Here is a 20,000-nt window from a genome sequence, read left to right on the forward strand (position 1 = left end):
ACCTGTATAATTTTTTTAATACCTTTATATTACGGCAACACTAACACCCCATAATTTCAAGCTTTTAAATGGGACATCCAAACAAAATAATTTGAGTCTCAGATCTCATTTTGATGTGAATTACTGAGCTTGAGAGAAAGAAATTGAAAGCTGTTAGACATTTTTCTCAATTGAGATTCAGTCCATTCATTCTGAAATGATATGGTGGCTACGGTGGCCTTCAAGGACAAGCAGCTAGTAAAAAAAGAAAACTAGCATTAATATATTTTAGATAATTTTCAAGAGATTATAGGCCTACACTAAATAAAACACACTTGCGAAAATAAATATTCCTTTTTCTACCAAGTCTGTTATACAAAATGCCAATAAATTCTACACACTGCACCTTTAAAAGACTCAAGAACAAAGAATGAAGTGACTCGTGGGTGAAAAAACAGAGAACTCGTTTATTTCAGTAAATAGTGTGAGGATCTGTTTACCGCTGTACAACACTGGTGTCTGTAAATGGCACTCTTTAAAGGGACACTCCACCCAAAACACAAATAACTGCTGTCACTTCTGTGTGGAGAGGTCACACACACATACACGCAAATCCTTCTAACTATGTAGTGTGGGGGAGTTAGTTAGTTTACATGATAGTAAATCATCTGAAAAGAGTTATAGGCATATTTATCCATCCACATTAAAGATATCGTCATTTAAGTTTGATCAACTTTACAAAAATTCAGTTTAGATGAGGCTCCTGAGGTGAATTTCAAAAAGACAACAGAGGAGGAAATTGGAAGCTGGAACATTTTGTTTTTTGGTCGCTATTCAGTCCATTCATTCTGGAATGATATTCAGAGCTGATATTAAAGGCCCACTTCACCGGTTGGAATATGAAGGTGTATGTGACATCACAGAAAGAGAAATGTAGGGTTAGACAGTGAGACCATAAAACACTCTTTCTGCCTTTTCTCAGGCCGATTTCAATTTTTTTTGCACATTTATACTTCATAGGATCTCCGAGTTCAATACACCTTCATATTCCAACCGGTGAAGTAGGCCTTTAAGTTGGTCGATTTTGTTGCCGATAGACACTTGTTCTCAATAGTGTGAGTTGACTGGTGAAGTTTTATATTCATAAATGCAAATGTTTCACAACTAAATGCAGTTTGGCAAAGGCAGAACGTGTATTTTGTGTGGGCCAGGACATCTGCCATTTTTATAAAGATGAAGGATGATAAATGTTGTGTATTAATTCATTCTAAAGTGTCACCGCGAGTGAGACAGAGAGAGAGCAGCTACACTTAAGGTCCACACACTTAAAATTTTGATTGAAGCAGATGATGATTGGTGACGTCACGGTGTCTCTGTGACAGGTGCAGCCCTCACCTTGTTACGTATGCGCCTCAGCCCTTCTGATCCTCAACTGAAGAATTCCTCAAATTGTTTTAATTAATTTAACACACACTTATATTCAGGGTTCCCACACATTATTACCACAACATTTTCCAATTACTTATCCATGATATTTTACCCGATATACATAACTTGTTTATTTAGGCATTTCTGTTAAGCCATGTGTTATATTTGCAATTCAAACGCCAAAAATTATTTAACACACACTTCCAAGGCAAAGGGAAACAAGCAAGATTTTAAACAATAGTAATTCAGAAACTATTTTACATAACGTTAGACATGTTTTAGGGATTTTTATATGAACATGTTCAGTGAATATCTCCTGAAGATCCCCTACCTGTCCGTACTGTGTGTGCAATGGAAAAACAACAACTAGTGACAATACACAACCTAGGCTCTGTAAACTGGTATGTAAATAAAGGGTTTGTAAACAAAAGGGGCCCACTGTAGCTAGCAACATGCCAGTTTACAGAGTCTATGGTGTGTATTAACACTGCCCACACACAGTACAGACAGGTAGAGGATCATGAGGAGATATTCACTGATTTTGACAAAATGGGATTTAGACAACAAGCGTTCTCCAGAATCTCTGACTACACCTTTAAACTAAAGCATGTTGAGTGTGAGCGTCCTCCTCTTCCTCCTCTCAGCAGCTCTGACTTCAGCTTGTAGTTTGTTGGTTTGGACAGAAGGTGGCGCTGCTGCATCGACATTGAACTGAGACTCACCCACACAACACAGCAGACAGACAGATAGCACAAAGACAGACAGACAGACAGACAGACAGACAGACAGACAGCACACAGGCATACAAGAAGGGCTTAAACCTCTGACACATGGACACAACTAAAATACTTCAACGTAATAATCAAGTTCAGGCCTTCTTGCCTCAATTGTAGTGTTTCAGATATATAGCTCCAAAAAAAATGAAGAGACCACTCCAAATATTCAGTGTCTCTCGTTTTACTATTTATAGGCATATGTTTGAATAGAACATTTTGGTTTTATAATATAAACTACTGACAACATTTCTATCAAATTCACAATAAAACTATTGTCATTAAGAGCATTTCCATGAAGTAATGTAGAGATGAAGATTTAAGAAACATCCAGACTGGTCTCTTAATTATTTCGAGAGCTGCATATGTTTATATTTATTTAACTGTTAACCCAGAAAAAAAACTAATTTATACTTAATACAATTTTAAATTAAAATCAAGAAATTTAAATTAAAACATATCGAGCAAAGATATCGAGATCCCAGAAAAGGACCAAACTTAAAAACCCTCCCACCGTTACCATGGACACAGAGTAGTGAACGTTTTTTGCATCGAGGCAGAAATGCTTTTGTCCCATGAAATCTGCCTAGCAACAAGTTGCCGCGCAAAATGTGTGACGTGACCAGGAGAAAATAAAAACAATCCGAGCAGTTGATCTACGCTGCTTCACCTAATAGCTAACTAGCTAAACTTTTATTTCAGTTGTGAAGTTTTAGCCTAGTCTACCATAATGAATCACGGGGACTATTTTTGTTCTGAGCGGGAAGGATTTACCAAAGTTATTGCAATGTTTTCCCGGAGGAAGGACCGCCGCGCTGCCTTTCTTTTCAAGTGAGTCCTCAGCTTTGGTGAGTGAATGATATTCTATATTAGCCTATTAGAACACTGCCACTAGTCACCTTATATTCAATATCAATCGATCCAGCAGAACAATATAGCCAAAGCCCAGACAAGCACCACACAGTGTAGTTTTAGGGCTAACGTTATGGTTGTCTCGTGCAGCAGCTCCCACTCTGTTTGCGGTGATAGAATCAGGTTGGACGTGGGTTGCCTTTAGTTGCTATTGCATCACACAGGTTATGTTACCAGTTAGCTTCATCTATTAGCTAAATACTCTTATTAAAATAATGAACATTGTGATTGTGATGTGACTTGGATCTAGTAGGCTACTTCTATCTAGATATATTACAGTAGATGGTGAAACTCAAAACGGTGAAAAAGTTGGTAGTGGAACGAATGACGGACACTTCTCAGCCTGAGTGGTCGCCATCTCGCCTTCGTAGCAGGTTCAGGTTACTTTATTCGTACCTGTAGGTAAACTTGTGTTGCAGTTTAAAAGTGAGCTTCCGTCACACAGTTAGGACATCACATACACACAAACACAAATGGGACAGTTACATACAGTAGGTAAAACAATTAAAGTGCTCCAGTGCTAATCCAAATTTGGACACTTAAAACTGACCAACATAATTCAGATATAATAAAACCCCGATAAATTGATCTAAAAAATCAACAAATAAATAAATAACACAAACAAAATGAATGTTGTGCAATCAGCGTGATTGCAGCTGGAACAAAGCTGTTTTTAAAACGCTTGGTTTTAGACCTTGGAACTAAAAACCTTCTTCCAGAGGGGAGTAGCTGAAACTCATTGTGCAAAGGATGCAAACGGACATTTAAAATGGACTGGGTTATCCGCTGTACCCGTCTAGTGTAGGGAGGCCGGGTTCAGCTGAGATTCTCCAATAAGCTTACTGGCAGAAGAGGAACAACATAATGAACACAGAAGCTCCACGATGTCAGTGTAATTAGTGTTTTTCACTAACACTTTACTGTTGTTTGATATAAGCTACCACTTCATGTATGTTGAAAACAACATTTTCAGTTGTTAAAAACAAACTGTTGTATGTCTGTTTTTCAGACACTAAATTAATTAGATTATAGATAAATATATAATATTTATATCTCAGGGACCTGTTAGCTTATTTTCAGTGAACTTGACTGTTTTGTAGCGAAAGCCACAACGAGAGAAAATAGCTGCTTATAAATAGCTGTATGTCAAAACTTCTTTACACCTGTGAGATACAACAAACTACATTCAGAAAGAACTGCTTTAGTTAGCTGTTAGTTTACTACTCTGACTGAGATATTAGGTTTAGTTAGCTGTCAGCTAGGCTAGCTATCAGCTAACTACTTTTAGCAAGATAACTAAGTTTAGTTTCTGTAAGTGTTAAAGGTGCAGTGTGTAATATGACATCATCAAGAAAGTTCTAGAATGCAACGCTCCCTGGGTAACCCCAACCCTTTTGAATAATAACAGAAGCTACAGTGGCCTTCAAGGACAAGAACAATTCTGCATTTTAAACAATGCACCTGATGACATTCCAACTATGACACTTTCAAGATGGCGGCACTAGGCCTTGGTCCAAAATATGCAGAAATATGGACATATATGAGACCCTTTCTAAGGGGGGAAAAAAATATTTAAAAAAAAAACTTCAGCTATTATGCACTAAATTAAATGTACTTATGGATATTATAATTACTTTCTACAAAATCTGCTAGGAAATAAAACCCAAAATTCTACACACTGCAGGTTTAATGCATTCACTGGAGAAAACATTTAAAATTATTTTTCTGGGTCAAAGAGATTGACCCATTTAAATGTCAATCCTTTTGGTTCACTTTTGACTTCTCTGCTCCCTACAGTAGCTTCTTTAACAGTAAATTAATAATAATGTTGGATCAACACTCAGCCTGTTCTTATCTTTCTGCTGTGCTGATTCTAAATGGACTCTGCACTGAGTGAACAACACTCTCAGTTTTATTGTTTTGTCTGTTGAACATTTACCTGGATATCACCTGAACAGAGCCACTGCCCTCCTCTCCGTTTACGGGAATTCACTTCTGAATCTGCTGCTTCGTTTGCAGACACGAGACACTTTTGTCCGGGACGTTTTTAAAGTGTTTTGTCTTCTAACTTGGATTGGAGAGATTCATTCAGACCATTGAAGTTGTTGAGGAACATTGATGACGCTGAGTAAGTATTCCATTTTTTATTATTTTATTTCACCGTCAGAGGGTCTGGTGTCGACTGTAGGCCTAAGGTATCTGTTACACTACATCTTTGAACAACTAGTTAAAGGAAAATACCAGTTTTTTGGGGGTTAACTAATTTGTCAGTGCACGTCAACAGCCAGAAAACTGAAGAACTCTTTAATTAAAAGCCTGCTCACGTTTTCAGCTGTAAGTCATTCTAGATCATTTGGAGAAATTCACTGATTGGACAAAAAGTGATTTTGACAACAAGCGTTCTCCAGAATCGCTCACTACACCTTTAAGTCTGTCAGTTGTATTTTAAACAGATTGTTATTATGTTTGCTAGAAGATGGAAGGTTTTTTTAAATCAAACTTAGGATATACGTATTTATTCCTGACTCATTACACTGTGTCCCCAGTGTTACTGGTTTACCTCTCAGACCTCAGAAGATGAATGACTCGGAGGAAAAGGACAGATCGGAGTCTGCAGTCTCCAGCCGTCCAGACGTCAGTAATGGACCCTCAGGCTCAAAGTAAGATGACAATGATTCGGTTTAATGTTATCTGATCATCTTCATCACAACACTGTTCTTCATCAAGGATTCATGTGATGTAAATAAAAACATCTTTGTGTTTGCAGAGTTCAGTATCAGGGACAGAGATCAGAGTCTGGATTCTCCAGCTGTGAGTCTTTGAAGAGTGATCTGTCCAGACGTTCTCCTCCAAACTTCAGTAATGAACCTGGACCTTCCGGCTCAAGGTAAGTGAATTAGGATTCAGTTTAATGTTATCTGATAATCTACATTACAACACTGTTCTTTATCCAGGATGCATGTGTTATTAATAAAAACCTGTTTGTGTTTGCAGGGTTCAGTATCAGGGACAGAGATCAGAGTCTGGAGTCTCCAGCTGTCTGTCTATGAAGAGTGATCTGTCCAGACGTTCTCCTCCAAACTTCAGTATTGAACCTGGACCCTCAGACTCAAGGTAAGATAACGAGGATTCAGTTAATGTTGTCTGATAATCTTTTTTACAACACTGTTCTTTTGTAAAATAAAATGAATTAATTACTGAGGCTCTCAGGAAATCTCGCACAGAGCCAGGGCATGTCAAGTTTAAAACATACAAAGGCCGACCGGTTTCAACACACATCATGGTCTTCGTTGAAGCAGAATGAGCAGATGTGATTCATTATATAACTGACAGAGGCAGGGCCATGTCGGCCAATCGCGTGGTGTCATAGATAGATGACATATACAAAAATAATCACAAAGCAAAATTCATAGCAGTGGTATACTGTGAATAAAAGGCTTAGCACTGATGAAGACCCTAGTGTGGGTCGAAACCGGGCTGTAAGAACTATCCTTGGCTCTGTGTGGGTCTGGAGTGAGAGCCTCTGTGCTTTATTTTTTTCATTGACTTTCCAATTTCAAGAGCACCGGCTGATATCTCTCCTAGTTATCTCTGTGTTCTTTTATTGTTTCAAATTCTGGTTCAAGGTTCGGTTTTATTGTCCTCATACAATTCATGATAACACAATGACAGGCAGTTTATAAGAACAATAAAATACACTGTCTGTAAAAACAGCTGTCAATGAAGAAATAAGAGGGAAACTAAATTATAGTTTTATTTACAGTTATGTACATGTGTATTCCATTACATATTTTATAACATTATTGTATACGGCATTTAGGTCTCTGATATTAAAGGCTGACTATGCAACATTTTAATTAAAAAATAAATTAAAGTCACACGAAAACAATCCCTCTCAATGATCTCTTCTGCCTCACTAGAATGTGTGGTGGTGTGTTTGTCTGCTCTGTATGAAGGTATAAATTCACACATTTCTTCACATTGTTTGACACTGCTGTGTTTATGTTTTTGCAACATATTCACTTCAAAACATTTAGCAAAAATGTGTCATGGTCTGTCTGTTCCTTGTCTTGTTGTGGTGTGTTTCCCTGTGTTTCCTGCCTGCCTGCAACCCGCTACCATAACAAAATGTCGTTGATGATTTTTAGAATGTTGGATTCATGATATTGGATTTGTGAACATGTAATTAAGTTTTTGAGAAGGTGTTACTGTAGTTTTGTGTTTGTGGGGAAGGGGAAGGGGAGTATAGTGGCCTTTTTGTAAGAGATTGTAAGCCACTATAGGAGCGGGGTAGATGACGCGCAATCCAAAATCAAAACAAAGCAATCGCTGAATTGAAGTTCAAACAAAGGTGCTTTATTAGGCAAAGCTTCAAACAAAAGTATTCTTCTTAATTCGCTAAACTCTGAAACAAACATTTGCGATTTGCGATGTTCAATTTGCGGTCAAAAAACAGTCTGCCGCTTCCCCGTTTCACTCTCATCTGTTTCACATACAACCAGGTGATTTAAATCCCTTCATTAGGTGAGTGAATACAATAATAACCCTGGTCTACAGGGGGAGCCAGACAGAATACCAACTCAACTTTATCATAGCTGTATCAATTATTATTTCCATTTCATTATTTCTATATTCCCATTATGGCTCAGACAGGGAGAAAAACAAGTTTGCAACTCCCAAAGCATTTTTCTCCGTGACTTCAAACAGTGATACACCTTTGAATATTTTCTACAAATACAAATTACTTATTCATAAAGTTTACCTCCATCCTCCTGTGCTGAAGGTCAGAGGGTAGGATGAAAAAACTGTAATCTAATCTAAGAGCAGCAGCAGTTTGTGTATTTAGAGCTTTCTGAACGGCTCTGTCCACTGAGTATTTATCAAGGATTCATGTGTTATTAATAAAAACCTGTTTGTGTTTGCAGGGTTCAGTACCAGGGACAGAGATCAGAGTCTCCATCCCCTAGCTGTCTGTCTATGAAGAGTGACCGGTCCAAAGTTTTTCAACCAGACTTCAGTAATGAACCTGGACCCTCAGACACACAGTAAGTGAACTGATACTAACAGAGCATTACCTGAATATTTACTAAAACTCTTAATAATAGCAACAAAAAATAAGACGGGGATCGATAAAATGCTATCATAGAAACCTTTAGAAAACTCAGTGTTAATGAAAGTGGGAGAGTGGAAATAATGGAGCAATAATTTTACCTTCAGGCTGAATGTTAAATTCCAAACGAAAAGCAACAAAACTTTGACTGTTCTCTGAGATTATCTGTGGACAAATCTTGATATTTGTTGAATCAACAAATAATGTATTAATCAAGAAATGTCTTTATAGGAAGATGAATCCCGAGTGTAAACAAAGATCCAGAACCAGACCTGGACTGCAGAGAGCCACTCAGACCAGCACTGTACAAAGTAAGATCTACCAGCTGATGTCATCATGTCTGAAATAATATGGTTTGAATCCAACATGGAGGACGCGGCCATTGTAGGCCTTATGCAGAGAGGCAAAAGCAGTGTCGTTAGTCAAAGCATCCTCGTCTGTATCTAGTACACTGTAAACAATTGCTGTAAATTTACAGCAGGATTTCAACAGCATTTACCTGTTATTTATAAAAACAGCATTTAACTGTTAAAATAAAAGGCAGTCTGTTAAATTACAGTCCTTTGCTGTTATTTTACGGAACGGTAATGTTTTTCAAAAATACTGAACTTTCCTGTTAATTTACCATCAAACTTGGAAGGGACAACTTGACATGAGCTGCCTGCACATGTGAAGCTTATACAGTTTTCTTCATTAATCCTCATCCATCCACATCTTAACTAATAAGTGTTGTTTACTGTATATCCTCTGGTTAAGTTTACTTAAAGTTGAGTTATATCTACTTGGAAATGGAAATTGCAGTTAACGTAATTAAACCAAGTTAGTCTTACTTAACTGAAGAGTTGTGTTTACTCAGTAGAATTAAGGAAACGGATTGCCTTAGATAAATCAAGTAAGCACAACAAAGTGTATTGTAGAGACGCCCCCTTTCCCACAATGACTTGCACTGGACTAAACGTTTGTTATGTTGCTATTTGCACCCTCAGTAAAGGGGATGTTTCATTCCATTACCTCACTATGCATTTTGTTTAAATAAAACATTTCTGTGTGAACTAACTCTTATTTTTGGTTATAACAAACGGTTTGTGGAAATCTTAAACAAGATCCCTAGTTCAACTCAGGAGACAATTTACAATAGAAATGAATCATTCCATTGAACTTAATATATTGTAAAAAGTGTCTTGAAGTAACAAACAGAAGCTGCTCTCTGTGTTTAGCATTTGAACAAATAGGGGACATAGTAAACTTATATAGGGATGAAACACATCTGCCCAATGAAATATAACATCCCCTTCACTCACGGTGCAAACAACATAACAAACATTTAGTCCAGGTTCATCCCTTTTTTCATTAACAGTATAATCCTGTCAATTTTAGTGACAGTCAAATAATGTTAATTTAACAGTAAGAAAATGGCAACCCTGCTGCCAGTTGATTACTGTTTTTACTGAAAAAACAGGTTCATACAGTTTTCTTCATTAACAGCATAATCCTGTCAATTTTATTGACAGTCATATAATGTTAATTTAACAGTAAGAAAATGGCAACCCTGCTGCCAGTTGATTAATGTTTTTTTACAGGGAAATTTCTTACAGTGTAGTAGACTCAAGGTTTTTGGCCCAATCGACATAATGAATAAATAAATAGTCAGAATTTAGCATGTTAATGGTTGGAATTTAAAACCAATAAGAAAACTGGCAATAAATAAGTGGGAAACCATCTGATTTTCAAAATCTTTCAAACATCGGTTGTTGAGTCAACATATTGTTCATTTCCATAGTTCGGATAATTTCATATTGGCAATGCACATAATCATCCTTCTGTCACATTTTCTTTATTTTGTCTCTTCTTTAGTGAGTGCTGGTCTGCAGGAGGTTTTAGATGAACATAAGATCAGTCTGAAGAAGAGATGTGAACGTGTGACTGAAGGAACGGATAAAGCAGGAAGTGGAACTCTCCTCAACAGGATCTACACTGAGCTCTACATCACAGAGGGACAGAGTGAAGAGGTTAATACCCAACATGAGGTCAGGCAGCTTGAGAACGCTTCCAAGAAGAAGACCCTCCATGACACTCCAATCAAGTGCCACGACATCTTTAAAGCCTTACCCAACCAACAGGGGCCCATCAAAGACATCAGAGTCGCTCTGACGAATGGCGTCGCTGGAATTGGAAAAACCTTCTCAGTGCAGAAGTTCACTCTGGACTGGGCAGAGGGCTTAGAAAACCAAGATGTCAGTCTGCTGATTCCGCTTTTGTTCAGGGAGCTGAACTTGATCAAAAATAAGCAGTACAGTCTTCTCAGGCTGCTCTATGATTTCCATCCAACATTACAGAAGGTCACAGCAGAGCAGCTCGCTGTCTGTAAAGTTTTGTTTATCTTTGACGGCCTGGATGAAAACAGACTTCCACTAGATTTCAACAACAAAGAGGTTGTGTCTGATGTCACACAGGAGTCATCAGTCAACGTGCTGTTAACGAACCTCATCCAGGGGAATCTGCTTCCCTCTGCTCTCATCTGGATAACTTCCCGACCTGCAGCAGCCAATCAGATCCCTCCTAAATGTGTTGACAGGGTGACAGAAGTACGAGGCTTCACTGACCCACAGAAGGAGGAATACTTCAAGAAGAGAGTCAGTGATGAAGAGCTGTCCAGCAGCATCATCTCACACATCAAGACATCCAGGAGCCTCCACATCATGTGTCTAATCCCAGTCTTCTGCTGGATCACTGCTCTAGTTCTAGAGCACATGTTGACTACAGACAAGAGAGGAGAGCTGCCTAAGACCCTGACTGGCATGTTCTCACACTTCATGTTGGTTCAGACTAGGAGGAAGAAGGAGAAGTATGAAGAGGGACATGGTACCAGTCCTGAGTTGACGGAGGCAGACAGGGAACTTCTTCTGAAGTTGGGGAGGCTGGCGTTTGAACAACTGCTGAAAGGAAACGTCATGTTTTACCAAAAAGACTTGGTGCAGTGTGGTCTAGATGTCACAAATGCCTCTGTGTACTCAGGAGTTTGTACCGAGATCTTCAAAAGAGAGAGTGTGATCTTTGAGAAAACAGTCTACTGCTTCGTTCATCTGAGCATTCAGGAGTTTCTTGCTGCAGTCTACATGTACCACTGTTTCACCAACAACAACACAGAGGTGCTGAAGGGTTTCCTGGGAGAAGACTGGGACAAAAATGATAAATCCCTGGATGTCTTCCTGAGGAGAGTCATGGAGAAATCTCTTGAAAGCAAAAATGGCCACCTGGACCTGTTTGTCCGATTCCTTCATGGCCTCTCTCTCGAGTCCAACCAGAGACTCTTAGGAGGCCTGCTGGGTCAAACAGACAAGAGGTCAGGAATCATCCAGAGAGTCATCAGCAACCTGAAGAAGATGAACAGTGATGAGATCTCTCCTGACAGAAGCATCAACATCTTCCACTGTCTGACGGAGATGAACGACCTCTCAGTTCATCAGGAGATCCAAGAGTTCCTGAAGTCAGAGAACAGATCAGAGAAGGAACTCTCTGAGATCCACTGCTCAGCTCTGGCCTACATGCTGCAGATGTCAGAGGAGGTTCTGGATGAGTTGGACCTGAAGAAGTACAACACATCAGAGCAGGGAAGATGGAGACTGATTCCAGCTGTGAGGAACTGCAGAAAGGCTCTGTAAGTCCAGATGTGATGAATATTATTAAAAAGTGTGGATTAGTTCTATACATATACACATTATACAAGCTTTTATTCTTCTTATTCATAAAATAGTGTTTCACTTGTTTAGTACAGAAATTGTTGGTTGTATTTTGTCACCTATTGAGCTGTTTCAGATGCTGAATATAGAAAATATATATAATATTGCATTACACTAAGTGTACTTTTAATAAATACACTACTGTATGCACGGATGTAAGGGACTTCGCGGTGGCAACAACTTATTTAACCCTAACTGATGCAGTGAATAGCTTCTTATTTCTTAAAGAACCATGTCAGAAGACATATGCTCTGGTTTCGAAAAGATGTAACTCTGTTTCAGAGAGGTGAAATTATTGGCCTGTATAAAACAAAACAACTACTCAGGAGAAGATGAAACTACTAAAATCTTGTTAAGAACTGTCCAACGCATTATTAAAATCTGGATCTGGATAGATAAGTGCGAACCATCATTTTTGAGGAAGAAATGTGGTCTGAAAAAATCTTTAATGATCATAATGGGAGATCAATTAAAATAAATACAAATAATTGGTTGCATCAAAATTTTAAATATCGACAGTAGAACTCCGGGCTGTCTTAAATAGTGAAATTAAGAGCATTTCCACATGCACAATGCGCAGGGAACATAAGGGATATGGACTATGCAGATATGTAGCCTTAAGAACACCACTTATCAGTGGGGCTTAAAAGGATGAAATGCTTCAATTTGCCAGGGAGCATACAGAATGGACTCTGGAGCAATGAAAAAAGGTTGTGTGGTCGGATGAGACCAGATTGACCCTGTTCCAGAGTGATGGGGGCATCAGGGTAAGAAGAGAGGTGGATGAAGTGATGCTCCCATCATGCCTAGTGCCTACTGTACAAGCCTGTGTGGCAGAGTACCAGCCCCTGGTGTGTTTCATCAGGTCAGTTGTTATACATGTAATATTGAAGTTGACTATCAGTGCTACCTGTAGGCATATCGTATGTGGAACATAGAGTGTCAGAAGCTTTGCTTTGAAAGGTTTTTCATTTCCATGTGTCACAATAAATATAATAAAATGCACTGGCTGTATATTTTTTAAATATTTGTGTTGTACAAGTATGTTAAAGAGGACCTATTATACTACTTTTCTGGTCTTGATTTCTTGTTTTACACTGCTATAGAGCAACCTGACACGAATCACATCACAAAAAACTATGTAGATTTTCGGGAAGCTCTTTCTCTTAAGCTGGGAACACACCGCACTGGCCGCGCGGCGAGATTACATACAAAGTCAATGTACTAGCGCGTGGCCGCGCGTCCACCCAATAATCGGCGTCCAGCGGCCGGCGGCGGGGGCTTGCGCGGCGCGTGGCCGCGCCTCATGAGAGGCGCGTGAATCGGGAGCGCGGCCATTAGCGGCGCATAGAAATTGTGTCATCGAAGGAGCGTGAATCGAAGGCTTGTGCGGCGAGCACGGCGCTGCAGAAAAAGATGAAATTTTTCATCTTTTTCTGCAGCGCCGCCGGGCACCGCGCCTCCACAGCCAATCAGCGTTGAGATTGCCCGGTGGCGGTGGTCTGCAAGACGAGGTGGGCGTGTGGAGTGAGGACATCGGGCTTCCAATACATTCTGCAAATATGTGTAGGCTATTTTGCATCTATTTAGCTGTTGGTTGTACTTTAGCCAAGGTAGCGCCGGTTAGCATAGTGAAACTCACCAAGCTGTGTGCTGTTCCTGAGGATAATATACCCAAACTTGACGGCGGTGTCCGTGTGGAATTCCAATATAGTGCAGCGAAGAACCGGTGTTGTCCTCCGTCAGCCGGCACACTTTCACTTTCAGGTAGGCTGATGTTTGCCTTTATTTTAGCCGCTGAGCACACACTGCTGTTGTTAATGTGTTTAGTATGTTGCTGAATTGCTGTTAATGTGTGTGTATTTGAGATCGGGGTGCGTGTTCAGGCTGTTTTAATGATATTTGTGACAAGACTGCCGCTGGTTACACAGTGAACCTACATCTGTATTTTTTGGCACAGCTGGACCATGTTATTGTTGTTGTTGCACCGTAAGTGTGACGGGTCTGATCTCGGCGTCGGCGTCAGGAATATATGGCCCAATATGATCAAGCGGCGAGCCTCCTGCTGTCACGCGGCCAACCGCTGCCTACGATGAGGCTGCGGTTGGCCGCGGCGGCGACTGCGGTGAACATGGCCCAATATGACCAAGCGGCGAACCTCCTGCATTCACGCGGCCAACCGCCGCAGGCGGCCAATGCGGTGTGTTCCCAGCTTTATTTTGGCGATCCAGCACATCCTGTCAACACTTGAGTGTGTGTGCTTCGGCAATCTCCGCTCCCTCCGCCTGTGCATCGGCCATCTCCGCTACCCTCCCCCCCCTCCTGCAAACCCCACTCCGTTGTGATTGGTTACCTTCCTTCCGAAACACTTTCAGTGGCGGGAAGCGCGAGCATGGACCTATAAGGGCGCGAGGCAGACGCGAACAGGGAAGTGACAGCATTACCATACATGGAAACATCCGCGTGGTCACATCACCAATTTTTATGCGACGTCACCAATTATGAAAGGGTAGACCGCTTTGAAGACGTGACTTCTCGACTGGCTAGAATAGTGTTTAGTGCTCTGCACAGACACCCCAGACGGTCAGCAGGGAATACGTCGAAATGCATGTAAGTCATTATTTGATAATTTAGTATGGTTAAGCATGACTATGAATCATCATAACAACGTTTATAGGTCATAAAAGTCAAAAAGCATCATAGGTCCTCTTTAATGTACTATAAATTCAATATCAGTTACTTTGAATAAGTTTATTTTAAATGCTTTAAGTATATTTAAACACTTGTGTACTATTTTGGTAAGTGATAATATCCAAATAAATACAGAAAAATATGTTTTTAATGTATTTATGCCTTTAGTGAAACTTCCAATATATTTAGTACAATTTAAGGTGTTTTGATTAATACAACTTCTAGCATATTGCATTAAAATGTTTAATTGTTAAACTAAATATACTTTAAGAAAATATACTAAATATACTTTCTCCATATTTCTAACACAATGAAATACTTTTTTCAATGCAGTAAAAGTATGTTAAAAGGTACTGGCAATATATTTTTTAATATTTGTTTTGTTCTATGTAATGCACTAAAAATTCAATGTCAGTATACTTTGCATATATACTAGAAATGCTTTTAGTATATTTAGTATACTATCTGGGAAAGTGGTGGTCAAATAAATACATAACATTTCTAGTGTCTGGAGTTAGCCACCTCAATGTGTGATGCTTGGTAGCATACCTCTGTTTTGACAACAGCTCTGAGCGTCACTGAATATTCCCACTTACGTGAACTTGACAGCAGCAGGTAGCGATCTAAGAAATCATTGAGTTGTGAAAATGTTTTCTGATCGAGGTGGCCTCATGATGACTTTGAGGGACCAGACCACACTGACAGATTGTGGACATTAGAGCAGCATTGTAACTACATTTTTTAGATTTCTTTATTTAGAAGGGACAGCGCACATTGATAAACATGAGCACCAAAGTTCAACATATAAATGTGCCAGATTTAGCCATGCAGGCTAATTTTCACCTGTAGTCCCTGGCAGGTTGATGAATTAAAATAAATCCTTCATCTGCAAGATTAAAGCAAAACAAAGATTGAATATCTGCAGGTGAGAGAGTGATGAGAACTATTGTTTCATGTCAAACACTGAGATAAGACGAGCTGAACCTCTGACGTGAAGAGCAAATGTTTCTCAAATCAGGAAGTGTCAAACTGTTTTCTTTCATTATAACATTTTGTAATAAATGTGTCATTACAGACTTTCTTACTGTGAACTCTCAGAGACTCACTGTGAAGTTGTGGCCTCAGCTCTGAAGTCCAACCCCTCCCATCTGACAGAGCTGGACCTGACCTACAACAACCTGGAGGATTCAGCAGTGAAACTTCTCTGTGCCGGACTGGAGAGTCCAAACTGCCGACTGGAGACACTGAGGTCAGTTCACTGACTGTAGAATATATAGTGTTTTGTGTTCATTCAGTTGACCGACGTTTTAAAGTTTTGGTTCATAGATGTTCAGGATTTGCTTGAGCACAAATCTGAAGAAATGTCATCTGGTTCAGAAATATAATTTTTTCAAAATGGCCGAACAATTGTTAAAGTAAAGAAAAGTATAGAGATGACAGTTTTCAGCTTTTACAGACTCACATTGTGGTCCATCAGTCAGTGGTGATGGTGTCAGTACTGGTGAGGCTGTAGAGTGTGTGAGGGATATGAATGATAAAAGATCGAAACGGGCTGCAAAGAGAGAGAGAGAGAGAGAGACAGAGAGAGAGAGAGAGAGAGAGAGAGTCTGTTCAGAGAGAGAGAGAGATGGCTTAAACATATCAAGTATTTAGTGTTAGACAGTGTTTCCTTGTCCAGCTGCAGTGGAGAAAAGGTAACTCAGAGAGGGAATTTGGTGCTTATTTTTCTATTACTCAGTAGGGACAGGAGAAATGCGTACTGCCACCAATAACTCTTTTAATGTACATATGGCATGTTGTTTTAAGACTGGAACAAATGTGGACCTCTGCTTTTAACATTTTCCTGTAAGCTAAAAACACATCAAGAAGAAGGTAACATAAGAAATGAAATAAACAGTTTGTTAGTCCAACATGCATGCGTGCAAATCAGTTTGTGGAGATCTGAGTAGGTTTTTTTGGGGGAGGAGGGGTGAAGTGACAGAATGATTCATGGAAAAAAAAGTACTGCATAGTACACAGAAAATGTAAAGGAACATTTATAGCCTCATTGTCATTCCCCTATTATCGGAATCATTTCACAACACCACCATATCTATCTATTAGTTATTTATTATATCATTTGAACGGTAAACATTTAACCTGGAAATCCAGACATGCCGCTTGCAAATTCAATTTGCTCAGCCAGTTGGTCTGGGCACGATCCATTGAAGCTCAATAACTATGTTGCCAATCAAATCGTTGTATCTGATATGGGCGGGCCAGAGCCCTTTGTCTGGTGCTCTGGGGCGGACGTAACCAGATATCGACAGTGCTGTGCATGCGCCGTGGAAGTCGTGATAGTAAACAACAGTTATGGCTGCGGATATGTTGTTTGAGTTTGAGACGGCTTTGATATGATTAGATGCATTAATGTTGTGGTGACATGTGGAGGACGTCTGTAGAAGGCTGATATTATGATGATCCACAACAACACAATGATAAAGTCACTCCAGTCATTGTAGAGAAAAGATCATTGATAAGAACAAAGTCATGTTGAGATACACAGTTAAAATCTGAACAAATCTGGAAAATTGTCACATTTTTATACTGAAGTTCCTCCAACTAACATTTTAGTTTACATTGAAAACGTTTACTAGTCAAAGGAGAAACACAGTGAGACTCACTCACTCGCTCACTCACTCGCTCGCTCACTCGCTCGCTCACTCGCTCGCTCACTCACTCACTCACTCACTCACTCACTTGCACACAAACACACACTCACTTTCTCTCTCTCACTCATTCACACGCACACACATAATCACCCTGTCTCTAAGCTTAAATCATGTATTCTTTTGATCAGATTGTGGTACTGCAGTTTGTCAGAGATCAGCTGTGAGTCTCTGGCCTCATCTCTGAAGTCCAACCCCTCCCATCTCAGAGAGCTGGATCTGGGTATCAACAAGCTGCAGGATTCAGGAGTGAAGCTGCTGTGTGGTTTTCTGGAGAGTCCACACTGTAGACTGGAGACTCTAAGGTCAGTTCACTGTCTCTGTTACTATTGTAGATCTTATAATTGAACAATTTAACATAATTTCTGTACTAACATAACTTACATCCATGAAGTTATACATTTTCTTTGTTCATATCTTCATTTCTCTTGTTCAAAGTTTAGTCTGCAACCACAAAAGAAAGTAAATGTATGTTCATCCTTTCTGGTAAATTGTCACATTGTAATACTGATGTTCCTCCCAACTTTTATTTAAGTACCAAACGTTTACCAGTTGAAGGAGAAATATTTTTTTGTTTTCCATTCACTTCAGATTGTTTTAGTTAATAATGTCTGATCATTGTTTTTTCCCTCAGAACACACACACACACAAACACAGACACACACACACACACTCACTCACTCACTCACTCACTCACTCACTCACTCACTCACTCACTCACTCACTCACTCACTCACTCACTCACTCACTCACTCACTCACTCACTCACTCTCACACACACACACACACACACACACACACAGACACACACACACACACACACACAAACACTGTCTCTAAACTTAAATAATTTATTCTTTATTCAGATTGTGGTGGTGCAGTTTGTCTGAATTTTAGTCTACATTGAAAACGTTTACCAGTTGAAAGAGAATTATTTATTTGTTTCCCATACATTTCTGTTTGTTTTTGCATAACATTTCTGATCATTGCTGTTTCCCTCAGAACACACACACACACACACACACACACACACACACACACACACACACACACACACACACACACACACGCCTACACACACAAACACACACACACACACACACACACACACACACACACACACACTGTCTCTAAACTTACATCATTTATTCTTTATTCAGATTGAGTGGCTGCAGGTTGTCAGAGATCAGCTGTGCGTCTCTGGCCTCTACTCTGAAGTCCAACCCCTCCCATCTCAGAGAGCTGAATCTGTGTAACAATAAGCTGCAGGATTCAGGAGTGAAGCTGCTGTGTGGTTTTCTGGAGAGTCCACACTGTAGACTGAAGACTCTGGGGTCAGTTCACTGACTCTGTTACTATTGTAGATCTTATAATTGAACAATTTAACCTTATGTGTGTACTAACATAACTTACATCCATGAAGTTATACATTTTCTTTGTTCATATCTTCATTTCTCTTGTTCAAAGTTTAGTCTGCAACCACAAAAAAAAGTAAATGTATGTTCATCCTTTCTGGTAAATTGTCACATTGTAATACTGATGTTCCTCCCAACTTTTATTTAAGTACCAAACGTTTACCAGTTGAAGGAGAAATATTTTTTTGTTTTCCATTAATTTCAGATTGTTTTAGTTAATAATGTCTGATCATTGTTTTTTCCCTCAGAACACACACACACACACAAACACACACACATACACTTACTCAATCACTCACTCACTCACACACACACACACACACACACACACACACACACACACACACATACACTTACTCAATCACTCACTCACTCTCACACACACACACACACACACACACACACACACACACACACTCACTCACTCACTCACTCACTCACTCACTCACTCACTCTCACACACACACACACACACACACACACACACACACACACACTCACACACACACACACACACACACAAACACTGTCTCTAAACTTAAATCATTTATTCTTTATTCAGATTGTGGTGGTGCAGTTTGTCTGAATTTTAGTTTACATTGAAAACGTTTACCAGTTGAAAGAGAATTATTTATTTGTTTCCCATACATTTCTGTTTGTTTTTGCATAACATTTCTGATCATTACTGTTTCCCTCAGAACACACACACACACACACACACACACACACACACACACACACACACACACACACACACACACACTGTCTCTAAACTTATATCATTTATTCTTTATTCAGATTGAGTGAGTGCAGTTTGTCAGAGATCAGCTGTGCTTCTCTGGCCTCTGGTCTGAAGTCCAACCCCTCCCATCTCAGAGAGCTGGATCTGGGTCACAGCAAGCTGCAGGATTCAGGAGTGAAGCTGCTGTGTGGTTTTCTGGAGAGTCCACACTGTAGACTGGAGACTCTGAGGTCAGTTCACTCACTCTGTTACTATTGTAGATCTTATAAATTAACAATTAAACCTTATTTCTGTACTAACATAACTTACATCCATGAAGTTATACATTTTCTTTGTTCATATCTTCATTTCTCTTGTTCAAAGTTTAGTCTGCAGTCACAAAAAAAAGTAAATGTATGTTCATCCTTTCTGGTAAATTGTCACATTGTAATACTGATGTTCCTCCCAACTTTTATTTAAGTACCAAACGTTTACCAGTTGAAGGAGAAATATATTTTTGTTT

At 39.5% G+C, this 20,000-nt stretch overlaps 2 protein-coding genes across 2 annotated transcripts in view; both read left to right on the forward strand.

Annotated features, from left to right (window-relative positions):
• Nucleotides 1–8,141, forward strand: part of LOC307265558 (uncharacterized protein) — a gene marked incomplete at both ends in the record, with an annotated part of 60,134 nt that extends 51,993 nt beyond the window's left edge. The window contains 4 exons of the mRNA XM_080047317.1: nt 5,660–5,752; nt 5,860–5,979; nt 6,087–6,206; nt 8,018–8,141. Of these exons, the coding sequence (XP_079903443.1) occupies nt 5,660–5,752; nt 5,860–5,979; nt 6,087–6,206; nt 8,018–8,141 (457 nt within the window). The remainder of the gene's footprint in view (nt 1–5,659; nt 5,753–5,859; nt 5,980–6,086; nt 6,207–8,017) is intronic.
• A 297-nt stretch (nt 8,142–8,438) lies between these two features.
• Nucleotides 8,439–20,000, forward strand: part of LOC307263631 (uncharacterized protein) — a 138,659-nt gene continuing 127,097 nt past the window's right edge. Inside the window, exons 1-6 of the mRNA XM_080044824.1 lie at nt 8,439–8,513; nt 10,057–11,860; nt 15,709–15,882; nt 17,473–17,646; nt 18,502–18,675; nt 19,555–19,728. Coding sequence (XP_079900950.1) covers nt 8,513; nt 10,057–11,860; nt 15,709–15,882; nt 17,473–17,646; nt 18,502–18,675; nt 19,555–19,728 — 2,501 coding nt within the window. The 5' untranslated portion in view covers nt 8,439–8,512. The remainder of the gene's footprint in view (nt 8,514–10,056; nt 11,861–15,708; nt 15,883–17,472; nt 17,647–18,501; nt 18,676–19,554; nt 19,729–20,000) is intronic.

Source organism: Ammodytes marinus, assembly GCF_949987685.1.
Source record: "Ammodytes marinus genome assembly, chromosome: 2".
NCBI classification, from domain to species: Eukaryota; Metazoa; Chordata; class Actinopteri; order Uranoscopiformes; family Ammodytidae; genus Ammodytes; species Ammodytes marinus.